The 26,699-nt window shown below is 45.0% G+C and overlaps 2 protein-coding genes across 5 annotated transcripts in view; both read left to right on the top strand.

Annotated features, from left to right (window-relative positions):
* The first annotated feature begins 2,476 nt into the window (after positions 1–2,476).
* On the top strand, positions 2,477–10,386 carry ZNF619 (zinc finger protein 619). Its single transcript, XM_064360109.1, has 3 exons — positions 2,477–2,621; positions 3,189–3,305; positions 7,501–10,386. The coding sequence occupies exon 3, from the start codon at positions 7,885–7,887 to the stop codon at positions 8,938–8,940; it is 1,056 nt and encodes a 351-aa protein (XP_064216179.1). The 5' UTR covers positions 2,477–2,621; positions 3,189–3,305; positions 7,501–7,884; the 3' UTR covers positions 8,941–10,386.
* A 5,562-nt stretch (positions 10,387–15,948) lies between these two features.
* LOC105722556 (zinc finger protein 621) overlaps positions 15,949–26,699 on the top strand; it is a 31,443-nt gene continuing 20,692 nt past the window's right edge. For 2 of the 4 annotated variants that reach the window (XM_021666606.2, XM_012460133.3), the window contains exons 1-4: positions 15,950–15,990; positions 16,181–16,227; positions 21,758–21,884; positions 22,685–22,798. In XM_021666606.2, coding sequence (XP_021522281.1) covers positions 16,204–16,227; positions 21,758–21,884; positions 22,685–22,798 — 265 coding nt within the window. In that variant the 5' untranslated portion in view covers positions 15,950–15,990; positions 16,181–16,203. Of the gene's footprint in view, positions 15,991–16,180; positions 16,228–21,757; positions 21,885–22,684; positions 22,799–26,699 lie in introns of those variants that run through there. The other 2 variants (XM_012460134.3, XM_064360108.1) reach the window with 2 other exon arrangements.

Raw genomic sequence — 26,699 nt, 5'->3', positions numbered from 1 at the left:
GGCAGCATTTACATTTGGGCCAGATAATTCTTTGTTTGTGCATTATAGGATGTCCTGTGCATTATAGGATGTTCAGCAATATTTCTGGCCTACTATCTACTAGATGCCAGTGGCACTACTGCTACCACCACACTGCAGTCGTGACAACTAAAAATGTCTCCAGACATTGCCACATACTCCCCAGGGGACAAAATGGCCCCCATGTTGAGAACCACAGCTTTAACATCTGTGCCGTTTGCCACTATGCTGTGCTGCCTCTGTAACCCACGTCCATAGAAGGGAGCCAGCAGCCCCATTGACTGGAGAAAGTAAGTGCGGTAAAGGTCAGAAGAGGAGTGACCACAGACAGAGCAGGATCTGAGGAAGCTGAGTGTTTCAGAAAACAAGGAAGCAAGGAATGCGCTGATAATCAGAGCAGTGTTTCAGAGGCATGGAGATGCAGAGCATAATGTGGAGAAGAAGTGAGGTCCATGTTCCCAGTTGCTGACTCTGAAGAAAGTCAGACAAGGGTATTAACAGCTGTATCTATTCTGCACTGTCCCATAAGGTACTCCCTAGCTACATGTGCCTATTTAAATTAAAATCAATTAAAATTAAAAATTCAGTTCCTCAGTCACGCCAGCCACATTTGAACTTCCTGGTTGAGGGGTTATCTGATTACTGTATAATTACTGTTTTCCTTTTGGAACTAATAAGCAGTCTATGAGAAGACATTTAAGATCATGCAAATATTCTGCTTCTCATCAAAATTTCCTCCTAGATTTAGCATCCATTGATGATTTTTGCCATTGATGATCTTTACAATGAGGACTGCAAATCTTCTAGTACTTCCATGTTATATTTTTTCACTCAGAAGAGACTTAAGTACAAAGAGAAGCTTGTTGACATGATGGACTGAGAAAGACTGCAGTGTGAGTCAGAGAGATGTTATAGTGGGACTAATTTATATAAAAGCGGTCAGCTCATTTTGACGTTTTTGCTTCCGTATACAACCTTGTCATAAATACTCAAAGAGGACTCCTTTTAGTCTATTTCAAAGTGCTTAATATTGCTGATTCCCATCATCTGAAAATGAAAATAATTCTTATTTCACAGATGTGCTATATAATGATTGAGTAAATTGGTTTAAAAGTAACTGACACAGGGACAAAGCTCTAAACAGCTTGTGATGGTTTCCTTCTTACTTGAGAAGCTGGAGGTGGTTTTAGTGGGAAGCAGAACGAGAGAGACACACAGTGAAGAGGACAGCATTGGCTGGGCGCGGTGGCTCACGCTTGTCACATAATCCCAGCACTTTGGGAGGCTGAGGCGGGCAGATCGCCTGAGGTCAGGAGTTTGAGATCAGCCTGGGCAGCATGGTAAAACCCCATCTCTACTGAAAATGCAAAAATTAGCTGGGTGTGGTGGCGGGCATCTGTAATCCCAGCTACTAGGGAGGCTGAGGCAGGAAAATCGCTTGAACCTGGGAGGCCAAGGTTGCAGTGAGTGGAGATGGTGCCATTGCACTCCAGCCTGGGAGATAGAGCTGGACTCTGCCTCGAAAAAGAAAAAAAAAAAAGGACAGCAGTGGGCAGATCTCTGCAGAAGGATGGGAGATTGCCATCCCGTCCTGGAGTGAAGTGTGTTAGGAGACAAAGAAGTAACACTGCACATCACCTTCAAGGGAGGGAGAACTATTTTTTTTTTTTTTGAAACGGAGTTCAGCCTTCTTTCCCAGGCTGTAGTACAATGACATGGTCTTGGCTCACTGCAACCTCCGCCTCCTGGGTTCAAGCAATTCTCCTGCCTTAGCCTCCCGAGTAGCTCGGATTACAGGCATGCACTGTCACACCCAGCTAATTTTGTATTTTCAGTAGAGGCAGGGTTTCTCCATGTTGGTCAGGCTGGTCTTGAACTCCCAACATCAGGTGATCTGCCTGGCCCCGCCTCTCAAAGCACTGGGATTACAGGCGTGAGCCAACATATCCAGCCAAGGGAGAACTATTAATAGCTTCTGATAAGGCAAGATGATAGAAAGGGGAGAAATATCCAGGATGAAAGGAAACTTATCCCCGTGAAATCACTCCCCTATCTGTAGCAGAAGACATAGAGGAGGAAGACCAGAAAGAAACTGAGTGGAAGGCCCTGATAGGTGCTTCAGGATGGATGGAGGCAGGGTGAAAGATGGTTACCTGCTATGGCCGATTTAGAAAGCATGTCAGAAAATATACCTGGCCTGTGGAACCAGACATGGGTTGACGTGATCACCAGGCAGAGAACAGCAGGTGCTGGGCTGTGTGCTTAGGATGATAAAATTAGGGCCGCAGAGGTATGCACATGGAAAGTTGGAATGCTGACTCAGGGCTGCCCCAGCTGGGGTGCTGTGTGGCTAGCCTTGCCAGTACAAACCCTCCATGGGGCTCAGTGCCATGGATTCCAGTAAATTTATGCCTTTCCTGGAATTCAGGCCTCTCCCTGTGTTCTTACGCAGGGCTTCAGCAGTAACTTGTTTCAGGAGCCGGTGACCTTTGAGGATGTGGCTGTGTACTTCACCCAGATTGAATGGACCAGCCTGCACCCTACTCAGAGGGCCCTGTACAGGGAGGTGATGCTGGAGAATTATGCAAATGTAACTTCCTTGTGTAAGTCCTTCTTCCTCTCTGAAACTCAGCTTCTGCCCTTGGGGACTGCTAGATTCTTCCTTAGCAGATCTAGGATCTCGAACACCATCAGAATTGTTGCCCTATGGGTTGAGCTCCCTAATCCCCAGTGCCAGGAGTAGCTGGATAGAGAAAGAGCTGGGTTCACTTAGATGTTTAACAGCACTTTCCTCTTCTCTGATTCCTAATGGAGACTTAATTGCAGGGACTTTCCTCTGGGTACAGAGAGAACTGAGAAGGTTCCTGGTGCGCTGCCTTCATTCCTTCCATCTTCCAGTTCCCGGGAGGTGATTTTGGCCCTTTGCCTATCTGTGAGTCCCCTACGGCCCTCGTGTACACACCTCCAGTGACTGTGGGAGCTTTCTGTCCTCTTAGAGGCCAGAGCAAGCTTCAAGCCCTTCCTTAGATTCTGCAGATTCACTCCTCTCTGATTTCACTTAGTCTCCCGGGGCATCCTCTTTTATTTTTACCTGGCAAAGCAGAGGGGGTGGGGGTGGGGGGCCACTGGTGATTCTCCTCAGCTTCCTGTTCCTTTTCTTTCTCCTCTAGCAGCATTTCCATTCCCCAAACCTGATCTGATATTCCAGCTGGAGCAAGGAGAAGCAGCCTGGGGCCCAGACCCCTGGACACTTGCTGGGAAAGAAGCCCTGAGAGGCCTGTGCACAGGTGAGCAGGAAAACCCACCATCCTCCTTTCCAGCTTTGCCTCCACTTTTCTGTTAACAGTTTAGCATGAAAAAGGGTTCTTCTTTGTCCTATGATGGTTGTGGGGATGAAAATAGTCACTCCTATTCAAAGAAGTGTTACTTACCAGAACTTCATCCCCAAACTAGAAAAGACTAGTCCAGCCATTTTATTTTCTGCCATTTTTCTTTGTAAAGCTAAAGGATTTCAGGCCCGGTATAGTGGCTTACAACTATATCCTGGCACTTTGGGAGACCAAGGTGGGAGGGTGCTTGAGGCCAAGAGTTCAAGACCAGCCTGGGCAGCATAGCAAGACCTTGTCTCTACAAAAAAAACAAAAATATTAGCTGGGCATAGTGGCATGTGCCTGTAGTTCCAGCTACTCAGGAGGCTGAGGCTGGAGAATCCTTTGAGCCAGGAGTTTGAGGTTGCAGTGAGCTAGGATCACACCATTCTACTCCAGCCTGGGTGACAGAACAAGACCCTATCTGTAATCTATCTATCTATCTATTTATATATGTATATATATACACATACATATACATATATGTATATATTTCAAACAGACTTCTGTTGGTTGGTCAGCTCAGGAATATAAATACAATGTAGTAAGAACTTGATTTTCTTTCTTTCTTTTTTTTTTTTTTTGAGACAGAGTCTTGCTCTATTGCCCAGGCTAGACTGTAGTGGCATGATCTCGGCTCACTACAACCTCTGCCTCCTGGGTTCAAGTGATTCTTCTGCCTCAGCCTCCCGAGTAGCTGGGACTTAAGGCACACGCCACCATGCCTGGCTAATTTTTGTATTTTTTTTTTTATTTTTTATTATTTATTAATTTTTTTTATTGCATTTTAGGTTTTGGGGTACATGTGAAAAACATGCAAGGTTGTTGCATAGGTGCATAAGTGGCAGTATGATTTGCTGCCTCCCTCCCCTTCACCTATATCTGGCATTTCTCCCCATGCTATCCCTCCCCAACTCCCCACCCCCCCGCTATCCCCCCTAATTTTTGTATTTTTAGTAGAGACAGGGTTTCACCATGTTGGCCAGGCTGGTGTCGAACTCCTGACCTTGTGATCCACCTTCCTTGGCCTCCCAACATGCTGGGATTACAGGCATGAGCCACTGCACCCAGCCATGAACTTGGCTTTTTATTGATTGATTGATTGAGACAGAGTCTCGCTCTGTCACCCAGGCTGGAGTGCAGTGGCACTATCTCAGCTCATTGCAACCTCTGCCTCCCAGGTTCAAGTGATTGTCCTGCCTCAGCCTCCCAAGTAGCTGGGATTACAGGTGCCCACCACCATGCCAGGCTAATTTTTGTAATTTTAGTAGAGACAGGGTTTCATCATTTTGCCCAGATTGGTCTTGAACTCCTGACCTCAAGTGATTCACCTGCCTCAGCCTCCCCAAGTGCTGGGATTACAGGTGTGAGCGACCGTGCTCAGCTAAAAGTTGTTTTTGTAAGAACATTTTGTGTGTGTGTGTGTAAGTGGAATTTTTCTGAATGCCTAAACACTGAATTTTACATTAGCTTTTGAAAGAAAGCTTGTTTATATATTGGGAATGAATGGTTTTCTTTTATGAAAGATACTGAATTGAGATAAATGTAAAGACCAATCAGAGATTTGGTATATAGCCTTCCTCATTCAATTGCTCGGTTCTCATATTCTGTCAATCTTTTATGGTATTTCGAGCCCCTATAAGGCAAATGCTCCTTTCTAATTCCCCCACTTCTGCCTTAATCAGTGCCTTAAATGGACATCAGCATTTGAGGTAATCTAGCGGCTTTCCCGGCAGCCTTCCTGCAGTCGTCAGCGTTGGCCCTTGCCACAGGTGCACATGGTCTGTTTAGCCAGAAGAATCACATGAGCACCTGAAGTGTGCCTAGGGCAACTGAAGAACTGAGTTTTTAATTTTATTCCATTTTAATTCATTTAAATTTAAACAGCCACATGCGGCTAGTGGCCACCTTTTGGGAAAGTGCAGCCTTAAACAATGAAAAGAGCAGCCTCGATCTGTCTTTTCTAGTTTATAGAGTAGTAAATTTCAAACTCTGGTATGTATCAGAATTACTTGCAGAGCTTGTTAAAACACAATTGCCAGGTGCCACCTCCAGAGATTCAAATTCAGTAGACTGGGGCTGGCCTGAGAATTTGCATTTCTTTTTTTTCAAGACAGGGTCTTGCTGTTTTGCCTAGGCTGGTCTCAAATTCCTGGGCTCAAGTGATTGTTCCACTTCAGCCTCCCAATTAGGTGGGACCCCAATAATTTGCATTTCTAACAGGTTCTCAGATGATACTGGTTCAGGGACCACCATTTGAGACCACTGTTCTTGAAAATCTAGAACCATATTCTTTAAACTCTGGGTTGCAACTCATCAATAAGTTGTTACCAGCATTTAAAAATTAGATTAGCCGGGCACGGTGGCTCACGCCTGTAATCCCAGCACTTTGGGAGGCCGAGGCAGGTGGATCACGAGGTCAAGAGATCGAGACCATCCTGGTCAACATGGTGAAACCCTGTCTCTACTAAAAATACAAAAAATTAGCTGGGCATGGTGGCGCGTGCCTGTAATCCCAGCTACTCAGGAGGCTGAGGCAGGAGAATTGCCTGAACCCAGGAGGCGGAGGTTGCGGTGAGCGGAGATCGCGCCATTGCACTCCAGCCTGGGTAACAAGAGCGAAACTCCATCTCAAAAAAAAAAAAAAAATTAGATTAGACTGTGCTAGCTATAAATAAAGACTAAAATACTATAAAGCCTATTGTGAATGCATCACTTTTTTTTTTGAAACAGAGTCTTGCTCTGTCCCCCAGACTGGAGTGCATTGGTGTGATCTCGGCTCACTGCAATCTCCGTCTCCCAGACTCAAGCGATTCTCATGCCTCAGCCTCCCAAGTAGCTGGGATTACAGGCACCCGCTACCATGCCCGGCTAATTTGTTGTATTTTTAGTAGAGACGAGGTTTCGCGGGGTTGACTAGGCTGATCTTGAAATCCTGACCTCAGATGATCCGCCCACTTTGGCCTCCCAAAGTGCTGGGATTACAGACATGAGCCACTGCACCCGGCGTGAATACATCACTCTTATTAAGGACATTGTTTCTGTTTCAGGTGTGTGTGTGTGTGTGTGTGTGTGTGTGTGTGTGTGTGTCTGTGTGTCTGTATTGATTTAGGATCCGAAATGTGAGTCATGGTCAACAAGGCTCAAAAAACATTAAAATGGAAATTTCATTTGTCATACTTCTGGTGCTTGACAAGGCAAAGAAGGTTTCTGTGTGATGGTGCTACCAGTGAAAGCATGATCCCCATATCCCAGCTCCAACTGCTGTCTCCATTCTGGGCAGGTTCTTGGCTGGGCCTTTTTTTCTTTCAAAGGTTAGTCTCCCAGAGGACAGCACTTAGGTTCTAAAATTGTGGTCTTCTCATGAACCCTTCATAGACAGCAGTGTTACAAACTGCTTTCTGTCCAGCCAGGCTTGTGATAGACAACTAGAGAACATTTCTTTAAAAATTACAGAGTATTTTAAAGTATTTTGACAGGGTTTGTGCCTTGACTGGGCTTTGAGGTCCACCGTGGTAGACAGCTCCCAGACCTCTGGGTACCATGTGGTCTAGAGCTGCCTACCCATCTTTCTCTTCTCCGGTTTAGAGATCGCTTTTCTCACCTTTGGCTTCCTCTGCTTTTCTTCATTGCTTCCCCTTCCTGCAACGTCACCCCATTCCCATTTTTCTTTATCCATTTGCCTCAGTCAGTATCTTCTGCCATCCACAGTTTTTATCATTCATATGGGATTCCTTACCTTCTCCACCTCCACAGTTTTTATCATTCATATGGGATTCCTTACCTTCTCCACCTCCACAGTTTTTATCATTCATATGGGATTCCTTACCTTCTCCACCTCCACAGTTTTTATCATTCATATGGGATTCCTTACCTTCTCCACCTCCACAGTTTTTATCATTCATATGGGATTCCTTACCTTCTCCACCTCCACAGTTTTTATCATTCATATGGGATTGCTTACCTTCTCCACCTCCGGTTTTTTTACTTTCCCTTTGAGGTACCATCAGGTGGCTGTGTCTCTCTCAAAAAATTAATGTGTCTAGGGCAAGTTGATACTGATTAATTCTTTTCCCTCCAGGCATTCTCTTGTGTTTTCCTTTTATCATGCTAGGTGGTAAAACCAAGACTAAGACTGAGAAACGAACTGCACAGCTAAACATTTCTAAAGAATCAGAGTCCCACAGACTGAGAGTGGAGGGACTGCTGATGGACATTCCCCAGCACCCTGACTTCAAGGACAGGTTAGGGAAGTCACAGCTACATGATACAGGGAAGAAAACAAACATAGGAGATTGCACAGATTTGACAGTCCAGGATCATAAATCTTCCACCATTGAAAGGGAAGAGAGAGCCAGGAAATTGGAAGAAAGTAGTGTCAGCACACATCTCATTACAAAGCAGGACTTTGCTAAAGAACGGGTGTTTTATAAATGTGAGTGTGGCAGTTACTACAACCCATATTCAGACTTTCACCAGCATCAGAGAATTCACACTAATGAAAAGCCCTACGAATGCAAAGAACATGGGAAAACCTTCAGATATAACTCAAAACTGTCATAGCATCAGAAGATCCACACTGGAGAGAAACCATATTCATGTGAGGAATGTGGACAAGCCTTCAGTCAAAATTCCCACCTTCTTCAGCATCAGAAACTCCATGGTGGACAGAGGCCCTATGAATGTGCTGACTGTGGAAAAACTACAGCTTCAATTCAAAACTTCAATTCAATTCAAAAACTTCAGCTACAATTCAAAACTGATTTGGCATCAGAGAATCCATACTGGGGAGAAGCCCTTTAAATGTAAGGAATGTGGGAAGGCCTTCAGGTGTAGCTATGACTGCTTCATCCATGAACGAATTCACACTGGGGAGAAGCCCTATGAATGTAAAGAGTGCAGGAAGAGTTTGAGTTCTAATACAGTCCTGATTCAGCATCAGAGAATCCACACTGGGGAGAAACCTTATGAATGTGAAGAGTGTGGCAAGGCCTTCCGCCGCAGTTTGGTGTTTCTTCAGCACCAGAGGTTCCACGCTGGGGAACAACTCTACAAATGTAACGAATGTTGGAAAACTTTCAGTGGTAGCTCCCGCTTCATAGTGCATCGGAGAATCCACACCGGGGAGAAGCCCTGTGAATGCCAGGAACATGGGAAGACATTCAGTCAGAAGATCACTCTGGTTCAGCATCAGCGAGTTCACACTGGGGAGAAACCTTTTGAGTGTAAGGAGTGTGGGAAAGCCTTCAAATGGAATGCAAGTTTCATTCAGCATCAGAAGTGGCATACTAGGAAGAAAGGCATCGATGGAACAGGGCTATCTGCAGTTAAGCCCTGCTGCCCCTCTGCCGTCCTCTCTCCTCTGCCTCTCCAACATGCCTGCTCTACCCCAGCCCCACCAGAGCCTCCCTTACCTTCTTCACATGCAGTGATACTTCCTCCCTCTGTGCCTTTCTTCCTGCTGCTTCCCTCATCTGAAAAGGCCAGCCCTTCACCTGTCCAAATAGTACGTTTCTTTCAGGATCTCGCTTTTCCTGGGAGGTCATCCCTGTGAGCCCCCTCATGTTCTCAACATCCACTGCACCTCAAGTTAGGGATCCCACTGGGCTCCTGGTTGTGTCATACTGATATTCTTCTGGTCTTGTCTTGTATAAGTTGTTATTGTTTTCCTGACTTCATTTTAAGTTCTCATACTGGAGGACCATATTTGATTAGTTTATTTTATCCCCCGGGTAGGAGATGGCAGTACTTCCCCTTTTTCATGTCCACGCTTGGGCTGTATCATCACTCTGCATCTGTCTTCTGGGGCTGCTGGAGTTGGAAGAGTTTGCAGAACATTTTGGGGTTTAGGGCATATGGCATTGTGATTATGACGAGATGGGGCATTATAATTAGAGACTAGAAGAAGTGTAAAGCCTGTGGGAGAAGATAATCAGATAAAGTGTCCAATATTCCTTTCAGAATTTTTTTTTTTTTAGCTGGAGTTTCACTCTTGTTCCTCAGGCTGGAGTGCAAGGGTGTAATCTCAGCTCACTGTAACCTCCGCCTCCGGGGTTCAAGCGATTCTCATGCCTCAGCCTTCCGAGTAGTTGGGACCACAGGCATGTACCACCATGCCTGGCTAATTTTGTAGTTTTAGCAGAGACAGGATTTCACCATGTTGGCCAGGCTGGCCTTAAACGCCTGACCTCAGGTGATTCACCCACCTCGGCCTCCCAAACTGCTGGGATTGCAGGTGTGAGCCACCACACCCAGCCTGCTTTCAGGATTTAAGGAGGGCAATTTGGTGGGCCAGTGGCAAGGCTCACTGAAAGAATTTAAGACTTGAAATTTTTTATTACCTTGATAGTAATAAAAAATTATAAGCGTCCCGTTTATGCAAAAAGAAAATGAAGTGATGAGTCGGCAGTGAGCAATAATGGAAAATTGTGTCTTTGAACTTCATTGGGAGGGGACGTGGTTTTTCAGTTTGGGTTCCTTTTCTATTTTCTTTTTGCATTTTCCTATTTTTTGAGACAGGGTCTTGCTCTGTCACTCAGGCTGGAGTGCAGTGGTGTGATCGTGGACTGCTGCAGTGCTGACCCTTGGGGCTCGAGCCGTCCTCCCAGCTCACCCTCTGAGAAGCTGGATGGCTGCACTACCTCCCAGCTTCTTGGGAGGCTGAGGTGGGAGGATGGCTTGCGCCCTGGGGCATACGCCAGCACACCCAGCTAATTTTTGTATTTTTTAGAGACAGTTGCTCCTCAGCCTGCTGGATGTGACGTGGTGCTCCCGCTGCTCACCGGGCCCATTCCTCCAGACCCGGTCACTTCCTGTTCCTTCTTCCCACGCTCTTGCCGCTGCTTCCCCGCTTCCCTCTCGCTCCTCTGTAGCCTCCTTCCCATCTCCCTCTACACCCTATTCTTGTCACCCTGCTTGTGGAAACAAATAGCTCCTCTTTTGACCCACCCCGTTCATTACCTGCATCTTCAGTTTTCTGTCCCTGTTTCCTCTGGCCCTTATGCAGCCGTTTTAGAGTCTGTTGGGAAGAAACCATATATTCAGAAAGTAAGCTAGTAACGCTTGATTGATTTTCTCCTCTAGTTCAGCTAATGATTGAAATTTGGCTTTTTCTTTTTTCGTTTTTCTTTTTTTTTGAGGCAAAGTCTCGCTCTGTCACCCTGGCTGGAGTGCAGTGGCACCATCTTGGCTTACTGCAATCTCTGCCTCCTGGATTCAAGTGATTCTCATGTCTCAGCCTCCCAGGTAGCTGGGACCACAGGCATACGCCTCCATGCCCAGCTAATTTTTGTATTTTTAGTAGAGACAGGGTTTTGCCATGTGGGCCAGGCTGATCTCAAACTCCTGACCTCAAGTGATCTGCCCACCTCGGCCTCCCAAAGTGCTGGGATTACAGGTGCGAGCCACCATGTCTGGCTTTTTCTTTTCTTTTTGTTATATCACCAGATAAGACCAGAATTGTCATTAAGAAACTAACTCCACAATTGCCAACTTCTGAAGAAATAGAACCCCAAGGACTGCCATCAACAGCGGGTGCAGCCTGGCATCCTAACCACAGGGCAGCTTTGAGTGGCAGCAGGGTCACTGCACAGGGAAGAAAAACACAAAGCAGAGAGGTTTCATAGATGTATCAGTCAGGCAACATAGGTCCCTCCACTGTTAGGAAGAGAAGCGTAAGAAAGTAGGTAAAATCATTAGTGACAGCCGGCATCTTGTTACAAATCTGAGAGTTCATGTAGACCAGATGTCTAACGAATGTGGTAAGTGTAGCAGATGTTTCAAAGTAAGAGCAGTCCTTCACCAACATCAGATAATATGGGGAGAAACCATACTCAAGTAGGAGGTGGACAGGCTTTTAATCAGACACCCACCTTCTTTTTTTGTTTTTTGAGATGGAGTCTCGCTCGGTCGCCCAGGCTGAAGTACAGTGGTGCGATCTCGGCTCACTGCAACCTCTGCCTCCAGGGTTCAAGCGATTCTTCTGCCTCAGCTCCCCGAGTAGCTGGAATTACAGGCACATGCCATCATGCCTGGCTAATTTTTGTAATTTTAGTAGAGATGGGTTTTCGGCATATTGGCCAGGCTGGTCTTGAACTTCTGGCCTCACGGGATTGGCCTGCCTCTGCCTCCCAAAGTGCTGGGATTACAGGCGTGAAACACCCCGCCTGGCCAGAACCCTCACCTTCTTCAGCATCAGAAAACTTCATGGTGAGGCAGGTGTATAAATGGATGAAGTGTGGAAAAAACTTAAGCTCCAAGATTGCTATGACTGTATTCTGATTCGTTCTGTACCATAAACAAACATTCAGAAGTCACTTGTTCAAGGCTGGGCACAGTGGCTCATGCCTGTAATCCCAGCACTTTGGGAGGCTGAGGCGGGTGGATCACTTGAGGTCAGGAGTTCAAGACCAGGCCAACATGATGAAACCCCATGTCTACTAAAAATACAAAAATTAGCCAGGTGTGGTAGCGGGTGCCTGTTCCCAGCTACTGAGGAGGCTGAGGCAGGAGAATTGCTTGAACCCAAAGGTGGAGATTGCAGTGAGCCAAGACCACACCATTGCACTCCAGCCTGGGTGACAGAGTGAGACTGTCTCAACAAAAAAATGACACTTGTTCAAGAGTAGGGCTGTCCACAGTTAGACGCTGCTAAGGAATGACTGTTCTTTGTCTCAACTCCGAATTACAGGGAGAGAGTGTGATCTGGTCCCATTCAGATCATATATTCATTCTTGATTAATTCAACTATGGGCAGGGGAGCAGGATTACACGGTATTTACGTGGCTATCTGGGACTCACCGCTGTTGGTGAGGAGGGCAGTCAAAGGGGCTGTTGTGTACTGACAGATACTCTACAAAGAATGTACCGTGTTGGGCATACACTTCTTAGACTAAGTTCATTTCCCTCCACACTCCGTACCAGAGGCTCTTAACCCAACTGCCCGTTAGAATCACTTGGGGTGTTGTGTTTTTGTTTTTGTTTTTTAATACCAACGCCTAGCTGAATCCTAGACCAATTACTTCAGAACCTCTGGGAGTAGGTCCCAGGTATCAATAGTTTTTTTAACTCCCTAATTATAAGATGGTTCTACAAAGAACCGCATTTTTTTTTTTTTTGAGACAGAGTCTTGCTCTGTCACCCAGGATGGAGTGCAGTGATGCAATCTCAGCTCACTGCAACCTCTGCCTCCCAGGTTCAAGCGATTTTCCTGCATCGCTGGGATCACAGGCACGGACCACCATGCCCAGATAAATTTTTTTGTATTTTCAGTAGAGACAGGGTTTCACCATGTTGGCTAGGCTGGTCTCGAACTCCTGACCTCAGGTGATCCACCTGCCTCAGCCTTCCACAGTGCTGGGATTACAGGTGTGAGCCACTGCACCCAGCCAAAGAACCACTTTTTTAGAGCTTTGCTACTCAAATTGTCACCTGAAGACTGGCAGCATTGGCATCACCTGGGAGATTATCAGAACTACAAGCTCATGGAAATGAAACTCTACTCTTTGACAGTGCCACCAGGTGACTTTGTGGGCACACTAAGGTTTGAGAAGCATTACTCCAGACCCTGGACCATGTGTGTGTCTTGGCAGCTAATGTTGCCAAGAAGAAGTTTGAGGCAACCTGATTTTGCTTCCTTTTTAGTCTGGAAATTTGCAGAACTTTAAATCTTCAAGTTTAGTATTTTCACTAGGCTATGTCTTGTTGCTGGTTCTTCCCCATTAATATTTCCTCGAATTTAGTGAGCACTTTCAGGCTGCAGATTCTCCTCCCTGATGAATGGCTTTTCCTTCAAGTTTGTCCTATCAGGATTAGAACAAGGGTTAGATTTAAGGATGCAACCATTTTAAGATTATGTTGTCTTTCCAGTATGTATTTTTTTTTAATTGAGGTGTCACTGACACAATAAACCATGCATAAAGTGTATAATTTGATAAGTTTTGCCATATGTATACACCTCTCAATAACACAATCAAGATAACAAACATAATCATACCCCAAAAAGTTCCTTACACCCTTTTATAATCTCTCCATCGCTGCCTGCTCCCAGCCCCCAAAAACCACCTGTTTTTTGTACTATAGTTTTCTTTTTCTAAAATTTTATATAAGTGCTATCACACAGTATGCACTCTTTTAAAAGTTATTTATTTTTTTTGGTGTGATGCCTTCCACTCAACAGAATTATTTTAAGATTCACTGATGTTGCATATGTATCAGTAATTCATTCCTTTTTATTACTCAGTAGTATTCCACTGTATGGATATACCACAATTTATTTATCCATTCACCAGCTGATGGCCATTTGAGTTGTTTCCAGTTTTTGGCTATTACAAATAAAGCTCTTATGAAACTTTGTGTGCAAGTCTTTGTAATGTAAGGACATACGTTTTCATTTCTCTTGGGTAAATCACAAGAATGAAATGGCTAGATAATAACGCAGGTCTATGTTTAAGTTTTAAAGCAGCTGCTGAGTTTTTTCAGAGACTCTGCCATCGTACCTTTCCATCAGTGTTGTATGAGTTCCACTTCTGATTACATCTTTGCCTGCACTTGATGTTGTCTCTACTTTTAGCCATTCTAATAAATGTGTAATACTGTTTCACTGTGGTTTTAATTTGCATTTTTCTAGTGACTAATGATGTTGAGCATCTTTTCAAATATTTAATTGATTTCCATATATCTTCTTTGGTGAAGTAGCTTTTCAAATCTTTTGCCTACTTTTAAAAATTCGTTTCTTTCCTTATGAGTGAATTTTGAGAGTCCTTTATATATTTTGGAAACAAGTCTTTTATCAAATATTTTCAGTATTTTCTCCCAGTCTGTGACTTGTCTTTTCATTCTCTTAAAAGTATCTTCTGAAAAGCAGAAGATTTAACTTTAAAGTCCAATTTATCAGCTTTTTTCCCACTGGCTAATACTGTTTAGAATTTGTGGTGTATATGTATGTATGTTTATGTGCACCCACATATGTATGTTCATCCATGGTAAATGTTCATTTTAGTAGGTTTAATGAAGGGGCAGTATGTAAAATGTATATCCGTGTCATGCCATTGTTTCTGGAAATCTAATTGTTTAAAACAATTGCTGTGCATAAACTTTACAGTGAAAATACTATGGATTTCATAAAATGAACTGTTTCTGTGACACGTAAAATCTTGGTGCTAGGTAGCCCACAGTAGCCCCCAATGATTCTCGTATCCTGGCATTCAAGCCCTTGTTTATCTCATCCCACACTGAATTATGACTAATTTCTGAGGAGAAAGCATTGAGGAAATGATGGTGCGTGACTTCCAAAACCAGTTCTTAAAAGCTCTGGCTTGGCCTCTTGGATTGCTCACTTTGGGAGAAAGCTACATGCCATGCTGTGAAAACACTCGCCTGAGAAGGAACCGAGGCACCACAGCCAGCGCCAGCGCACCAGCCATGTGAGTGAACCACCTTGGAGGCGGATCTTCTGAACTCAGTGAAGCTTCAGATGACTTCAGCCGCACATGACACCTGACTGAGCAGAGACCTCAGCCAGTCCCACCCAGCCTAGCCGCTCTCGAATTCTGTGTCCACAGAAACTGTGAAAGATAAAAATGTTTATTATTTTTAGCCACGAAGTACTAGAGTGGTTTACTATGCAGCAGTAGATACATAATATACTCTCCATGGCAGGACTTGTGTTGCAGCTGGTGGATAAATCTAATTCCGGCAGAAGGAATAACTCAAATCTGTCTCCAGGCTGGGCCAGGACACACATCCGAGTACAGGGCAGGAAAGGGCTCTAAGGCCAAACGTTAGTAGCTCTTTCCCTAAACTTCAAAACTGGTCTAGTAAAACAAACTATTTCCCTGAAGCATGCCACATTCTGGAGTCCCAGCAGCACCTATTTTGTGTCTTCAAAAGCAAATAACACAATTGGAAAACAAAACAACACCATCTCCCCAGCACTACTTATGTGCCAGGCACGACTGTAAATAATCTGCCTATCAGTTAACTCGTTTAATGAATGAAACCTGAACAGCCTTTTGAGGTTGGTACCACCATCATACCCATTTAACAGACAAGGAAACGGGGACAAAGAAACTTGCAGCTAGGTTTCTGGACCTAGTAGTCCATACACACTGGGCCTTCTGAGTGATGGGCCCGACTTTTCCTACGCTCACTCTTCCCACTGCAGCGCAGCCACAGAATCCAGACAGCTCCGGCACACGTGGAGGGAGCAGTGGTCCCTTCATTACCTGGAAGGACACCCAGAGTGGCAAATGCCAGATAACCATGAATAATACCCATGATAGTAACCATTTTGTGGCCTGAGCTGACCGGACGTCATGCCCCAAAGGAGCTACCAGGTGTGGGCGCTGCAGGACCTCTGCCTGGGACCGCCCACTCTGGCCCAAGTTGTCTCAGGGAGTAGGGACACTGGCGGTGGCGGCTGCGGTAGGGAACCACAGAGACCGGCAACTTCCCAGGTTCCTAGAGAGGAGGGGTATGGAAAACGCACTTCCGGCGGAGGGCCCCAGGCTCCCCTCAGTGCCGGCGGCAGGTGGCATTCCCACGCTTTCTCTGCGCCTGCACCGCGTGGGGTTCGTGGTCCGAGCGGAAGAGGCTCGCGGTCCGGGTAACTGATTGCTTTCTCTGGGGCGGGTTCTGCCTGATTTTCCAACCCCTGTGCTTTTGGGGTGAGGGGGTGGCAGAACGGAGAGGGGCCCAAGTCGCACAGAGCGCATTTGCCGGCTGCGAGTCAGCATCAATCTCACCGGCGCTTCTTTATTTTCTCTTCATTGTCATTTCTCCGACCCCCGAGGCAGTGTGTGAAGCTGGGACGCCAGCCATGCTTCAGACCGCTTGGCGCCAGGTGAGTGAGCATCCTCTTCCTCCCTCCCACTCCTTTGGTGGCAAGAGAGAGCTGGTGTCACCTCTGCATTCGGATCTTGAGTTGTGTAGGCCAGTGGCTTCTATTGTGCATCTGTCACTTTGAGAGCGGTGGAGAGGCGAGAATACTCAAGACTAGAAAACTAGTGTGTGTGTTTGTGTGTGAGTGTGTGTTGGGGGGGCAGTTGGTTGGGATTTGGCAGTTGAGCCAGCTTAAAAAAAAAAAACTTCTGAAATGTGGAAATTTGCATTATTACATACAGTAAAGACCCTTTCACTCTTATCTGCTGGCTTGGAGAAGTATTTACATCTCCAGTAAAGCAATTCTAGTAACTGTTTTGTAGATTCCGTTGGATTTTCTACATAGGTATGAGTAAAGGTAGTTTTACTCCTTTCTTTCCAGTCTGGATGCCTTTTGTATTATTTGTCTTGCCTCACTGCACTGGCTAGCAGCATCGTTCAATACTGGAACAGAAGTGGTGAGAGCAAATATCTTTTTTTTTTTTTTTTTTTTTTTTGAGACGGAGTTTCGCTCTTGTTACCCAGGCTGGAGTGCAATGGCGCGATCTCGGCTCACCGCAACCTCCACCTCCTGGGGTCAGGCAATCCTCCTGCCTCAGCCTCCTGAGTAGCTGGGATTACAGGCACGCGCCACCATGCCCAGATAATTTTTTCTATTTTGAGTAGAGACGGGGTTTCACCATGTTGACCAGGATGATCTCGATCTCTTGACCTCGTGATCCACCCGCCTCGGCCTCCCAAAGTGCTGGGATTACAGGCTTGAGCCACCGCGCCCGGCCGCAAATATCTTTTAAAAATGAAAGCATTCAGTCTTTCACCCTGAAGACTGATGTTCACTGTAGGTTTCTTGTTTTGTTTTGTTTTGTTTTTCGTAAATGCCCTTTATCAGGTGGAGGACATTCCCTTCTATTCCTAGTTTGGTGAGAGTTTTTATAGGAATGGATGTTGGATTTTGACAGATGCTTTTTCTGTGTCTTTTTAGATAATCATATGGTTTTTCTCTTAGTTTGTTAATGCGATGAATTATATCATTTTTCTTTCAAATATCAAACCAACTCTGCGTTGAGATAAAACCAACTTCATCATGATGTGTTATTCTATTGGTAGTATATGTTGAATTTGATTTGTTAACATTTTATTTAGAATTTCTGCATCTATGTTTATGAGGTATTGATTTGCAGTTTTCTTTTCTTGTAACGTCTTTGTTCCATAGAATGATAAATATTCCCCCCTCTTTAATATTTTGGAAGAATTTATATAGAGTTGATTACATGTATTCCTTAAATGTTTGGTAGAATTCACCAGTGAAGCTATCTAGGCATGGAATTTTCTTTCTGATAAGATTTGTAAGTACCATTTTGGGTCCTTTGGTAGTGGCTACTTTGGCTATCTATCTATTTTTATTTACTTATTTATTTTTTGGCACGATTTTCTCTGTTGCCCAGGCTGGCTTCAAATTCCTGGGCTCAAGTGATCCTCCCCACTCAGCCTCCCGTGTGTCTGGGACTACAGGCATGCATCACTATGCCCAGCTTAAAGGAGTTTTGGTAACTTGTACCTTTCAAGGAACTTACACATTTTATCTAAGTTGTAGAAATTATTCACATAGAGCCGGGCGCGGTGGCTCATGCCTATAATCCCAGCACTTTGGGAGGCCGAGGCGGGTGGATCACGAGGTCAAGAGATGGAGACCATCCTGGTCAACAAGGTGAAACCCCGTCTCTACTAAAAAATACAAAAATTATCTGGGCATGGTGGCACGTGCCTGTAATCCCAGCTACTCAGGAGGCTGAGGCAGGAGAATTGCTTGAACCCAGGAGGCGGAGGTTGCAGTGAGCTGAGATCGCGCCATTGCACTCCAGCCTGGGTAACAAAAGCGAAACTCCGTCTCAAAAAAAAATAAAAAAATAAAAAATAAATAATTCACATAAAGTTGCACGTAATATGTCCTTATCTTTTATCATCTACAGTGATGTCACTTCTTTTATTGCTAATATTGGTGTTTTGTGTATTCTCTCTTTTTTTCTGGTCAGTCTGGCTAGAGGTTTATAAATTCTATTGATTTTTCTTTAAGAAATAGCTTCTGGTTTCATTACTTTTCTGTTTTATTAGTTTTCACTTTGATCTTTATTGCCTTTGTTACACTTATTTTGTGTTAAATTTGCTATTCTTTTTTTTAGTTTTTAGGGGGAAGCTGAAGTCACAGATTTGAGATCTTCTTTTGTTCTGTAAAATAAGCATTTGGTGCTGTAAATTTCCTCCCAAGTACTGCATTAGCATTATTAGCATTATCCCACAGATTCTAGTACATGTTGTTTACATTTTCATTCAGTTCAAAATACTTCGTATATTCTCTTATGGAAGTGTGTTCCTGGGTTTCCAAATATTTGGGGATTTTCCAGGAGTCTTTCTATTATATCAAATTTAATTGCATTATAGTCAGAAAACATACTTTGTATGACTTAAATCATTTTGATTTTATTGAGCTTTCTTTTATGGCCCAGAATATGGGCGATCTACCTATCTACAATGTGTTATATGAATTTAGCCACTACAGTGTTTTTTCTTTTTTTTTTTTTTTTGAGACAGTCTTATTCTGTCTCCCAGGCTGAGTGCAGTGGTGCAATCACAGCTCATGTCCACTGCAGCCTCGTCCTCCTGGGCTCAAGTGATCCTCCCACCTCAGCCTCCCAAGGAGTTGAGACTACAGTTATGGACCACTGTGCTTGGCTAACTTACTTTTCCTAGAGACAAGGTCTCACTGTGTTGCCCAGGCTGATCTCAAACTCCTGGATGCAAGCCATTCTCCTGCCTACACCTCCCAAAGTGCTGGGATTACAGGCATGAGCCACCATGCCTGGCCTTAGAGTTTTCTTTTGACTAATGTTGCCATGGCATATCTTTTCCTATCCTTTTGCTATTAATTTATCTCTGTCTTTATATTTAATGTACATTTCTTGAAGGTGACAGATAGTAGGTTCTTATTTAAAAAAAAATCCAATATGACAATGTTTGGGATGTTTAGTTAATTTACGTTTGATACAGTTATTGATATGGCTAGATTTGAGCCTATCCTCTTTCTTCTTGATTTTTTTTTTTTTTTTTTAAGGTGGGGTTTCTCCGTGATGGCCAGGCTGGTCTTGAACTCCTGACCTCAGGTGATCCACCCACCTCGGCCTCCCAAAGTGCTAGGATTACAGGCGTGAGCCACTGCGTCCGGCCTCTTCTTGTTTTCTAATGGTCCCATGTGTTCTTTTTTCCCCTTTTATCCTGTTTTTCCATTTTCTTTTTTTTTTTTTCTTTTGTTTGAGACAGTCTATCACCCAGGCTGGAGTGCAATAGCGTGATCTCCGCTCATTGCAATTTCCACTTCCTGGGTTCAAGCAATTCTTATGCCTCAGCCTCCCAAGTAGCTGGGAGTACAGGCACGTAACATGATGCTCAGCAAATTTTTTATTTTTAGTAGAGATGGGATGTCACCATGTTGGACAGGCTGGTCTCGAACTCTTGGCCTCAAGTGATCTGCCCACCTTAGGCCTCTCGAAAGTTATGAGCCACCGGGGCCTCTTTTTTTCCCATTTTCCATGGGATTAATGGTGTGTAAATATCAGGCACTGTTCTTTTCAGTCTTTCCAAATGATACTTTCTCTGGCCTTGGTTAGTTTTCTCACACCTATGTGCTGATCTGTATTTGTTGAATACTCTAAAGGGATCTTCTGCAGATAACTGAGATTCCATCTCTATGCAGCCCTCTCCTCTCTGGCATTCTGTCCTATAAACTCAAGCTGCCTTGGTCTCTTTGAACTCTATCAGGAAATCTGCCAGGTTCTGCCTCGGTTCCCTTTTCCTGTGTTGCAGCCTGGAAACTTCTCAAGGTAGTAGCCTAGGGAATTATAGGGCTCACCTCTTTTTTTCCCTGTTTCTCAGGGATTGTTGTTTTTTGCATGGTATCTTGAAAATTCTTGTTTTATATAAATTGTCTGGTTATTTCGTTTCAGGCAGGAGGCAAAATCCAGCCCCCATTATGCCACCTAGATAAGAACTGGAAGTTTTCCCTTAGTATTTTTTTTTTTTTTTTGACAGCCCCACTGTCACCCAGGCTGGAGTACAGTAGCATGATCATGGCTCACTGCAGCCTCAACCTCCCTAGCCTCAGCTGATCCTCCCACCTCAGCCTCCTGAGTAGCTGGGAGCACCCTCTTACATGGCTCATTTTTGTATTTTTTTGTAGAGATGGTGTTTCACCATATTGCCCAGGCTGGTCTCAAAGTTCTGAGCTGAAGCAATCTGCCCATCTTGGCCTCCCAAGTTTCTGGGATTACGGGGGTGAGCCACTGCACCTGGCCTGAATTTTCAAAAACATTGCCCTTTTACCTTTGCTGTTTAATCTGTTGCCATCTCGACTTCCCAGTCTTCACGTGTGTGTTGTTTTTCCTTCTCTGAAAGCCTGTAGGATCTGTTTGTATTCTCATTTTTCTGAGACTTCTCAGTTACATGGCTTTGTGTAGATATTTTTCATTCATTGTCCTAAGTACTTGGTTGGTCCTTCCTTCTCTATGTTGCTTTTAAGCAGACGTAATATTTTGCTGAGTTATAAAGAACAATGCACATTTACAAAATCCTTAGCTCATCCTTGGTTCTGTGGTTTGAATTGGGCCTTCCCTTCTGCCAGAAGTTGAGTTCATCTTTGTCTACTTTTCTAATCTATTTATCATTCATTCTTTTTCTGCCTTCTAAAATTCTGTTTTTATCTCTAGTTGGCTTTGACCCTTCTCTATCTCTCTTTTTTCTTTCTTTTTTTTTGAGACAGGGTCTCACTCTGTCACCCAGGCTGGAGTACAGTGGTGCAATCACAGTTTACTGCAGACTTGACCTCCCCAAGCTCGGGTGATCCTCCCATCTCAGCCTCCCAGGTAGCTGGGACTACAGGCATGCACCACCACACCTGGCAAATTTTTCTATTATTTGTAGAGATGAGGTTTCACCCTGTTGGCCACGTGGCCAGGCTGGTCTCAAGCCATCCACCTGCCTTGGCCTCCCAAAGTGCTTGGGTTGCAGGCATGAGTCACTGTGCCCGGCCTGCTTTGACTCTTCTCTTGGGCTGCTGTGTTACTGTCACTTTAGTGGGGTCAGGGAGAGAGTGGCGATCAGTATGAAAGTGTTACTCACTATGTTTATACAGATGTCCCCTGTGCATGTGCACACAAAACTCACACTGGAGAAAGGAGCCCAGAGGAACAGATGGGCCAGGGCACAGTGGAGGCAAGCAGAAATCAGCAGATGAAAATAGAGCTGTTTGCTAGGGGTGACCACACAGGGGTGCCGTGACCTTTTGGTTCCCCTGTTGGTGCCCGCACAGATAGGCGCGGGCGGGCCTCTGGCGGAGTGCTGGGTAACTGTTCTTGGCAATACCACTAGACCCAGTAGGTCTCTGCCCCACTACTTAGCCTGGCCCTCTGACGCAGGGTTTGAGCAGGAACCTGTTGTTTTAGGAACGAGTGACCTTTGAGGACGTCGCTGTGTACTTCACCCAGAATGAATGGACCAGCCTGGACCCTGTGCAGAGGGCCCTGTACAGGGAGGTGATGCTGGAGAATTATGCAAATGTGGCTTCCCTGGGTAAGGCTTCTCTTCTTATTTTTGGCCTCTGCCCTTTGAGCATCTTGGCTTCTTTATTCCTTAGAACTTTGTGGGGTACCTTTTTTTTTGAGGGGGACAAGAGTCTTGCTCTGTCACTCAGGCTGGAGTGCAGTGGCATGATCTCGACTCATTGCAGCCTCCACCTCCCAGGTTCAAGCGATTCTCCTGCCTCAGTCTCCCAAGTAGCTGGGATTACAGGCGGGTACCACCTCACCTGGCTAATTTTTATATTTTTAGTAGAGACAGGGCATCTCCATGTTGGACAGGTTGGTCTCAAACTCCTGGCCTCAAGTGATCCTCCTGCCTCACCCTCCCAAAGTGCTGGGATTACAGGCATGAGCCGCCGCTCCTGGCCCAATAATTTTGTGGGGTTTCTAATAACTCCCTGTTGCCCTGAAGGCCGAGCTGCATGGAGGTTATGGGGTGGAGAGAGCTCTGTGTTCCCAGGTTGTGAAATCAGCTGTCCCTCCAACCCTGAGAGGGACTGTACCCCAAACATGGGAGGGAAGGGAGCTCTTGGAAGCACAGCAAAGCCCCCTGTGTCTCTGTCTTCCAAGTTCTCTGAAGAAAACTTGAGATTCCCTTATGTAAGCGTGGGATTATTCTGGGACTCTGCCCACTCTGTGGGAAATTTCTGTCCTCCAGCAGCATAGATTAAGTTTCTCCCTGCCTCACATCGTCTCCCACTACTTGGCTCAGCAGAGAAAGATAAAGGGGGCTGTGAGAGGACCCTGCTTTCTGATCCCTTGACCTTTTCCTGTTTCTTTCTACCTGGGCAGCATTTCCATTCACCACGCCTGTTCTGGTCTCCCAGCTGGAGCAAGGGGAGCGGCCATGGGGCCTTGATCCCTGGGAACCTGTGGGCAGGGAGGCTCTCAGAGGTGTCTGTTCAGGTGAGCATGAGAACCCACTAGCTGCCTTTTTTGCTTGGCTTGCTTTCTTGTTTTCACATTTCATTGTGCAAGAAGCCTTTCTTCTCTTGGGAGACTGTTTCTGTTCTGTGGAATCACTGCATGTGATTCTCTGAGTTCATGGTGGTAGCCTACCTCAACTGGGGGAGGGCCAGTCTCTTTTAAGCCGGGAATGACTGTAAGATTCCTTTGCCTATTCATCTTTGCCTCTCCTCCTCACAACCTCCCAAGGGAGACTGTCTGATTGGGCAGCACTTACACCAGCTCATTTCTTCTCTGTCACATGAAAACATTTTATTTCTGCCAGTTTGTTTTTGCAAAGATGAGGATGTCAGCCACCTTTGGAGGAAAATAGGCTTCTGGCAGCCTGTCTGGCCATCTGCATATCATAGGGTGCATTGTTTAAGCACCAACTTAGATAATAATAATTTTATTTTTATAATGGAAATTTAAAACTATATGCAAACAGCAGCATAATGTTCTCCATGTGCCCCTCATCCAGCCTCGACAGTCACGAATGTCCTTTCATTCTTATTTCATCTTCCCCCACAGACACATAAACAACTTCTTAAGCAAAATTTATTGTAAATTAAAGGTGGATAACTTCCTCATGTTGATGGCTATTGATATAAGAATTAAAAATAGGCCGGGCACGGTGGCTCACACCTGTAATCCCAGCACTTTGGGAGGCCGAGGTGGGTGGATCACCTGAGGTCAGGAGTTCGAGACCAGCCTGGCCAACATGGTGAAACCCCGTCTCTACTAAAAATACAGAATATTAGCACAGACATGGTGGCACATGCCTGTAATCCTAGCTACTCAGGAGGCTGAGGCAGGAGAATCACTTGAACCTGGGAGTGGAGTTTGCAGTGAGCTGGGATTGCACCACTGCACTCCAGCCTGAGCGACAGAGCGAGACTCTGCCTCAAAAAGAAAGAAAGAAAGAAAATAAAAAATTAGCTGGGTGTGGTGGTGTGAGCCTGTAGTCCCAGCTACTCGGGAGATGGAGGCATGAGAATAGCTTGAACCAGGAGGTGGAGGTTGCAGTGAGCTGAGATTGCGCCACCACATTCCAGCCTGGGTGACATAGTGAGACTCTATCTCAAAAATAAATAAATAAAAATAACAGCATAGTATATTTTTAAATCTTTCTTATTCTGCTTCACCCCTTCTCTGCCAGTGAAAATTTTCTGTGCTCTTCTGCAGAGAATGCCCATTACTGATGCACTCCAAGTCTTGATTGAAAGTTGTACCTTTCTGGATGTGACCTCAGGACCCTAGGTCATCTGAGTAAAAATATTTTCTGAACAACTTTTTGTGAACACACGCAGACTGAAGATTTTATTAGTCTGTAAAAGGTTTTGATAGTGGAGAGAATATTTCTCTTTGGTTTTCCCTTATTATCATGTGAGTTTAGTAGTTCACATATCAAATTGTTGTATTAAACAAATGCACAACCTATTGGACCTTTAGGAAAAATGGCAAGCATCGTTACTAGGCCCTCTTTGGGACCTCTGTTCATTCTTGGAAGAGTTCTTCACGTTTCCAGTGCTCTTTGGTTTTAAAGGCAAGCCTCCAAGCCTTCCTTTCTCCTTCTGGATGCTGTGGTGGTTGCCATGCATGGCGTCCTCAGCCACTGCCTAGGAGCCTGCTGCTTTACTAGAGCCGGCTTGATGGTAGAGATGAGCTCTCTTTTCACGATGATGACATGGGTGGTGTCTCCTCACAAGCATCTCTTAAGGAGTCTCAGCCTGTGGGTCTGCTCTGTGCTTGAGCTGCTCAGCCGGCCCTTCTCTAATCTCGGCAGCCTGCCTTTCACTCAGGGATTTCCATCTGTTACTTTTCCATGTTTGCATCTTTATCCACCTCATTCACTTTCCTCTTAGTCTTTCTGCCCTCAGGAACAGTCTTTGCAGTGTTCTCGTTTCACACTGTGGGAATGCCTCCTGCCTTGCTGCCTCCCTCTCAGAGTCTTCACGACCCTCGTGAGGCTCTGGTGTGTTGTGATTTAGGCAGCCATCTTGTGAGCATATTAGGAAATATCCATATACTCAGGGCAAATTAGAACCACTTGATTCTGTTTCCTCTTCAGCACAGATATTGTGCGTGCGTGTGTGTGTGTGTGTGTGTGTGTGTGAGATCAGGGACTGACACTTGTATTTTCTTTTGGTGATAGGGGATGAGACAAGAACTGAGAAGGAAGGATTAACTCCAAACGAGCACGTGTCCAAAGAAACAGAGTCCTTCAGACTGATGGTCGGGGGGCTGCCAGGGACTGTTTCCCAGCACTTTAACTTTGGGAGCAGCCTAGAGCAGCCCCAAGGTCATTGGATAATTAAGACAAAGTCAAAGAGGAGACATTTCACAGATACCTCAGCCAGGCACCATGAGTCCTGTGTGGTCAAGAATGGAGAGAAGTTTGAGAAATTAGGAAAAAATATCAGTGTCAGCACACAACTTACTACGAATAAGACAGTTCCTAGTGGTCAGACAGCTTGTGAATGTGGGAAATGTGGCAGATATTTCATTCGAACGGCAGACTTCCACCGGCATCAGAAATGTCACATTGGTGGGAGGGCTTTTGAATGCAAAGAATGTGGAAAAGACTTCAGATATAATTCATTACTTATTCGGCATCAGATAATTCACACTGGCAAGAAACCATTTAAATGTAAAGAATGTGGAAAAGGTTTAAGTTCAGACACAGCCTTGATTCAGCATCAGAGAATCCACACTGGAGAAAAGCCCTATGAATGTAAGGAGTGCGGCAAGGCCTTCAGTAGCAGCTCGGTCTTCCTCCAGCACCAGAGGTTCCACACTGGGGAGAAGCTCTATGAATGTAATGAATGTTGGAAAACTTTCAGTTGCAGCTCGAGTTTCACTGTCCATCAGCGAATGCACACTGGGGAGAAACTGTATGAATGTAAAGAGTGTGGAAAACGATTAAGCTCAAACACAGCCTTGACTCAGCATCGGCGAATTCACACTGGGGAGAAGCCCTTTGAATGTAAGGAGTGTGGGAAGGCATTCAATCAGAAAATAACCCTGGTTCAGCACCAGCGAGTTCACACTGGTGAGAAACCTTATGAGTGTAAAGTGTGTGGTAAAACCTTCAGCTGGTGTGGAAGATTCATTCTGCATCAGAAACTACACACTCAGAAGAAACCTATCCAAGCATAGGGCTATCCATAGTTAGGCACACTGTGTCTCTCCTTTTTTCTCTTTATTTTTTTTTTTTGAGACAGAGTCTTGTTCTTTTGCCAGGCTGCAGTGCTGTGGTGCATTCTTGGCTCACTGCAACCTCCGTCTCCCAGGTTCAAGTGATTCCCCTTCCTGAGCCTCCTGAGTAGGTGGGACTACAGGCTCGCACCACTATGCCTGGCTAATTTTTTGTATTTTAGAAGAGATCAGGTTTCACCGTGTTGGCCAGGATGGTCTTGATCTCCTGACCTTGTGATCTGCCCACCTTGGCCTCCCAAAGTGCTGGGATTACAGGCGTGAGCCACCGCGCCCGGCTGTTTTCTCTTTATTTTCATGCTGTTTATCAGTGTCCCCACTGCCCTTCCTGGGTAGACACTTGGCTTCCATCATGAAATCTTCCTCAAGTTTTTTGAACCCGTTTCCCCAACATGAAGCCTCTTTATGATTAAAGAAGACAAAAAACAAAACAAAACAAAACCCAAACTTAGAAACATAAAAGGAAATGTAAGTTTCCAGATTTAAAGGATATGCTGAGTGGCCAGCAAGATGGATTCAGGGGAAACTTACATTAAGGAAAGTTGCTGTGAATTATGAAAGCACCAAGTTTGAAGAAGAGGATCATGGAGAAAAAAAATGAGACCCTAAAGAGTTTCTAGAGAAGGAAAACAAAAGATGAGAAATG

This window comes from Aotus nancymaae, unplaced genomic scaffold (genome assembly GCF_030222135.1).
Source record: "Aotus nancymaae isolate 86718 unplaced genomic scaffold, 86718_ANA_hifiasm-v0.15.2.pri h1tg000038l, whole genome shotgun sequence".
Classification (NCBI taxonomy): Eukaryota; Metazoa; Chordata; class Mammalia; order Primates; family Aotidae; genus Aotus; species Aotus nancymaae.
The sequence above is the reverse complement of the archived record's forward strand: the minus strand, read 5'-3'. Positions and strand labels throughout refer to the sequence as shown.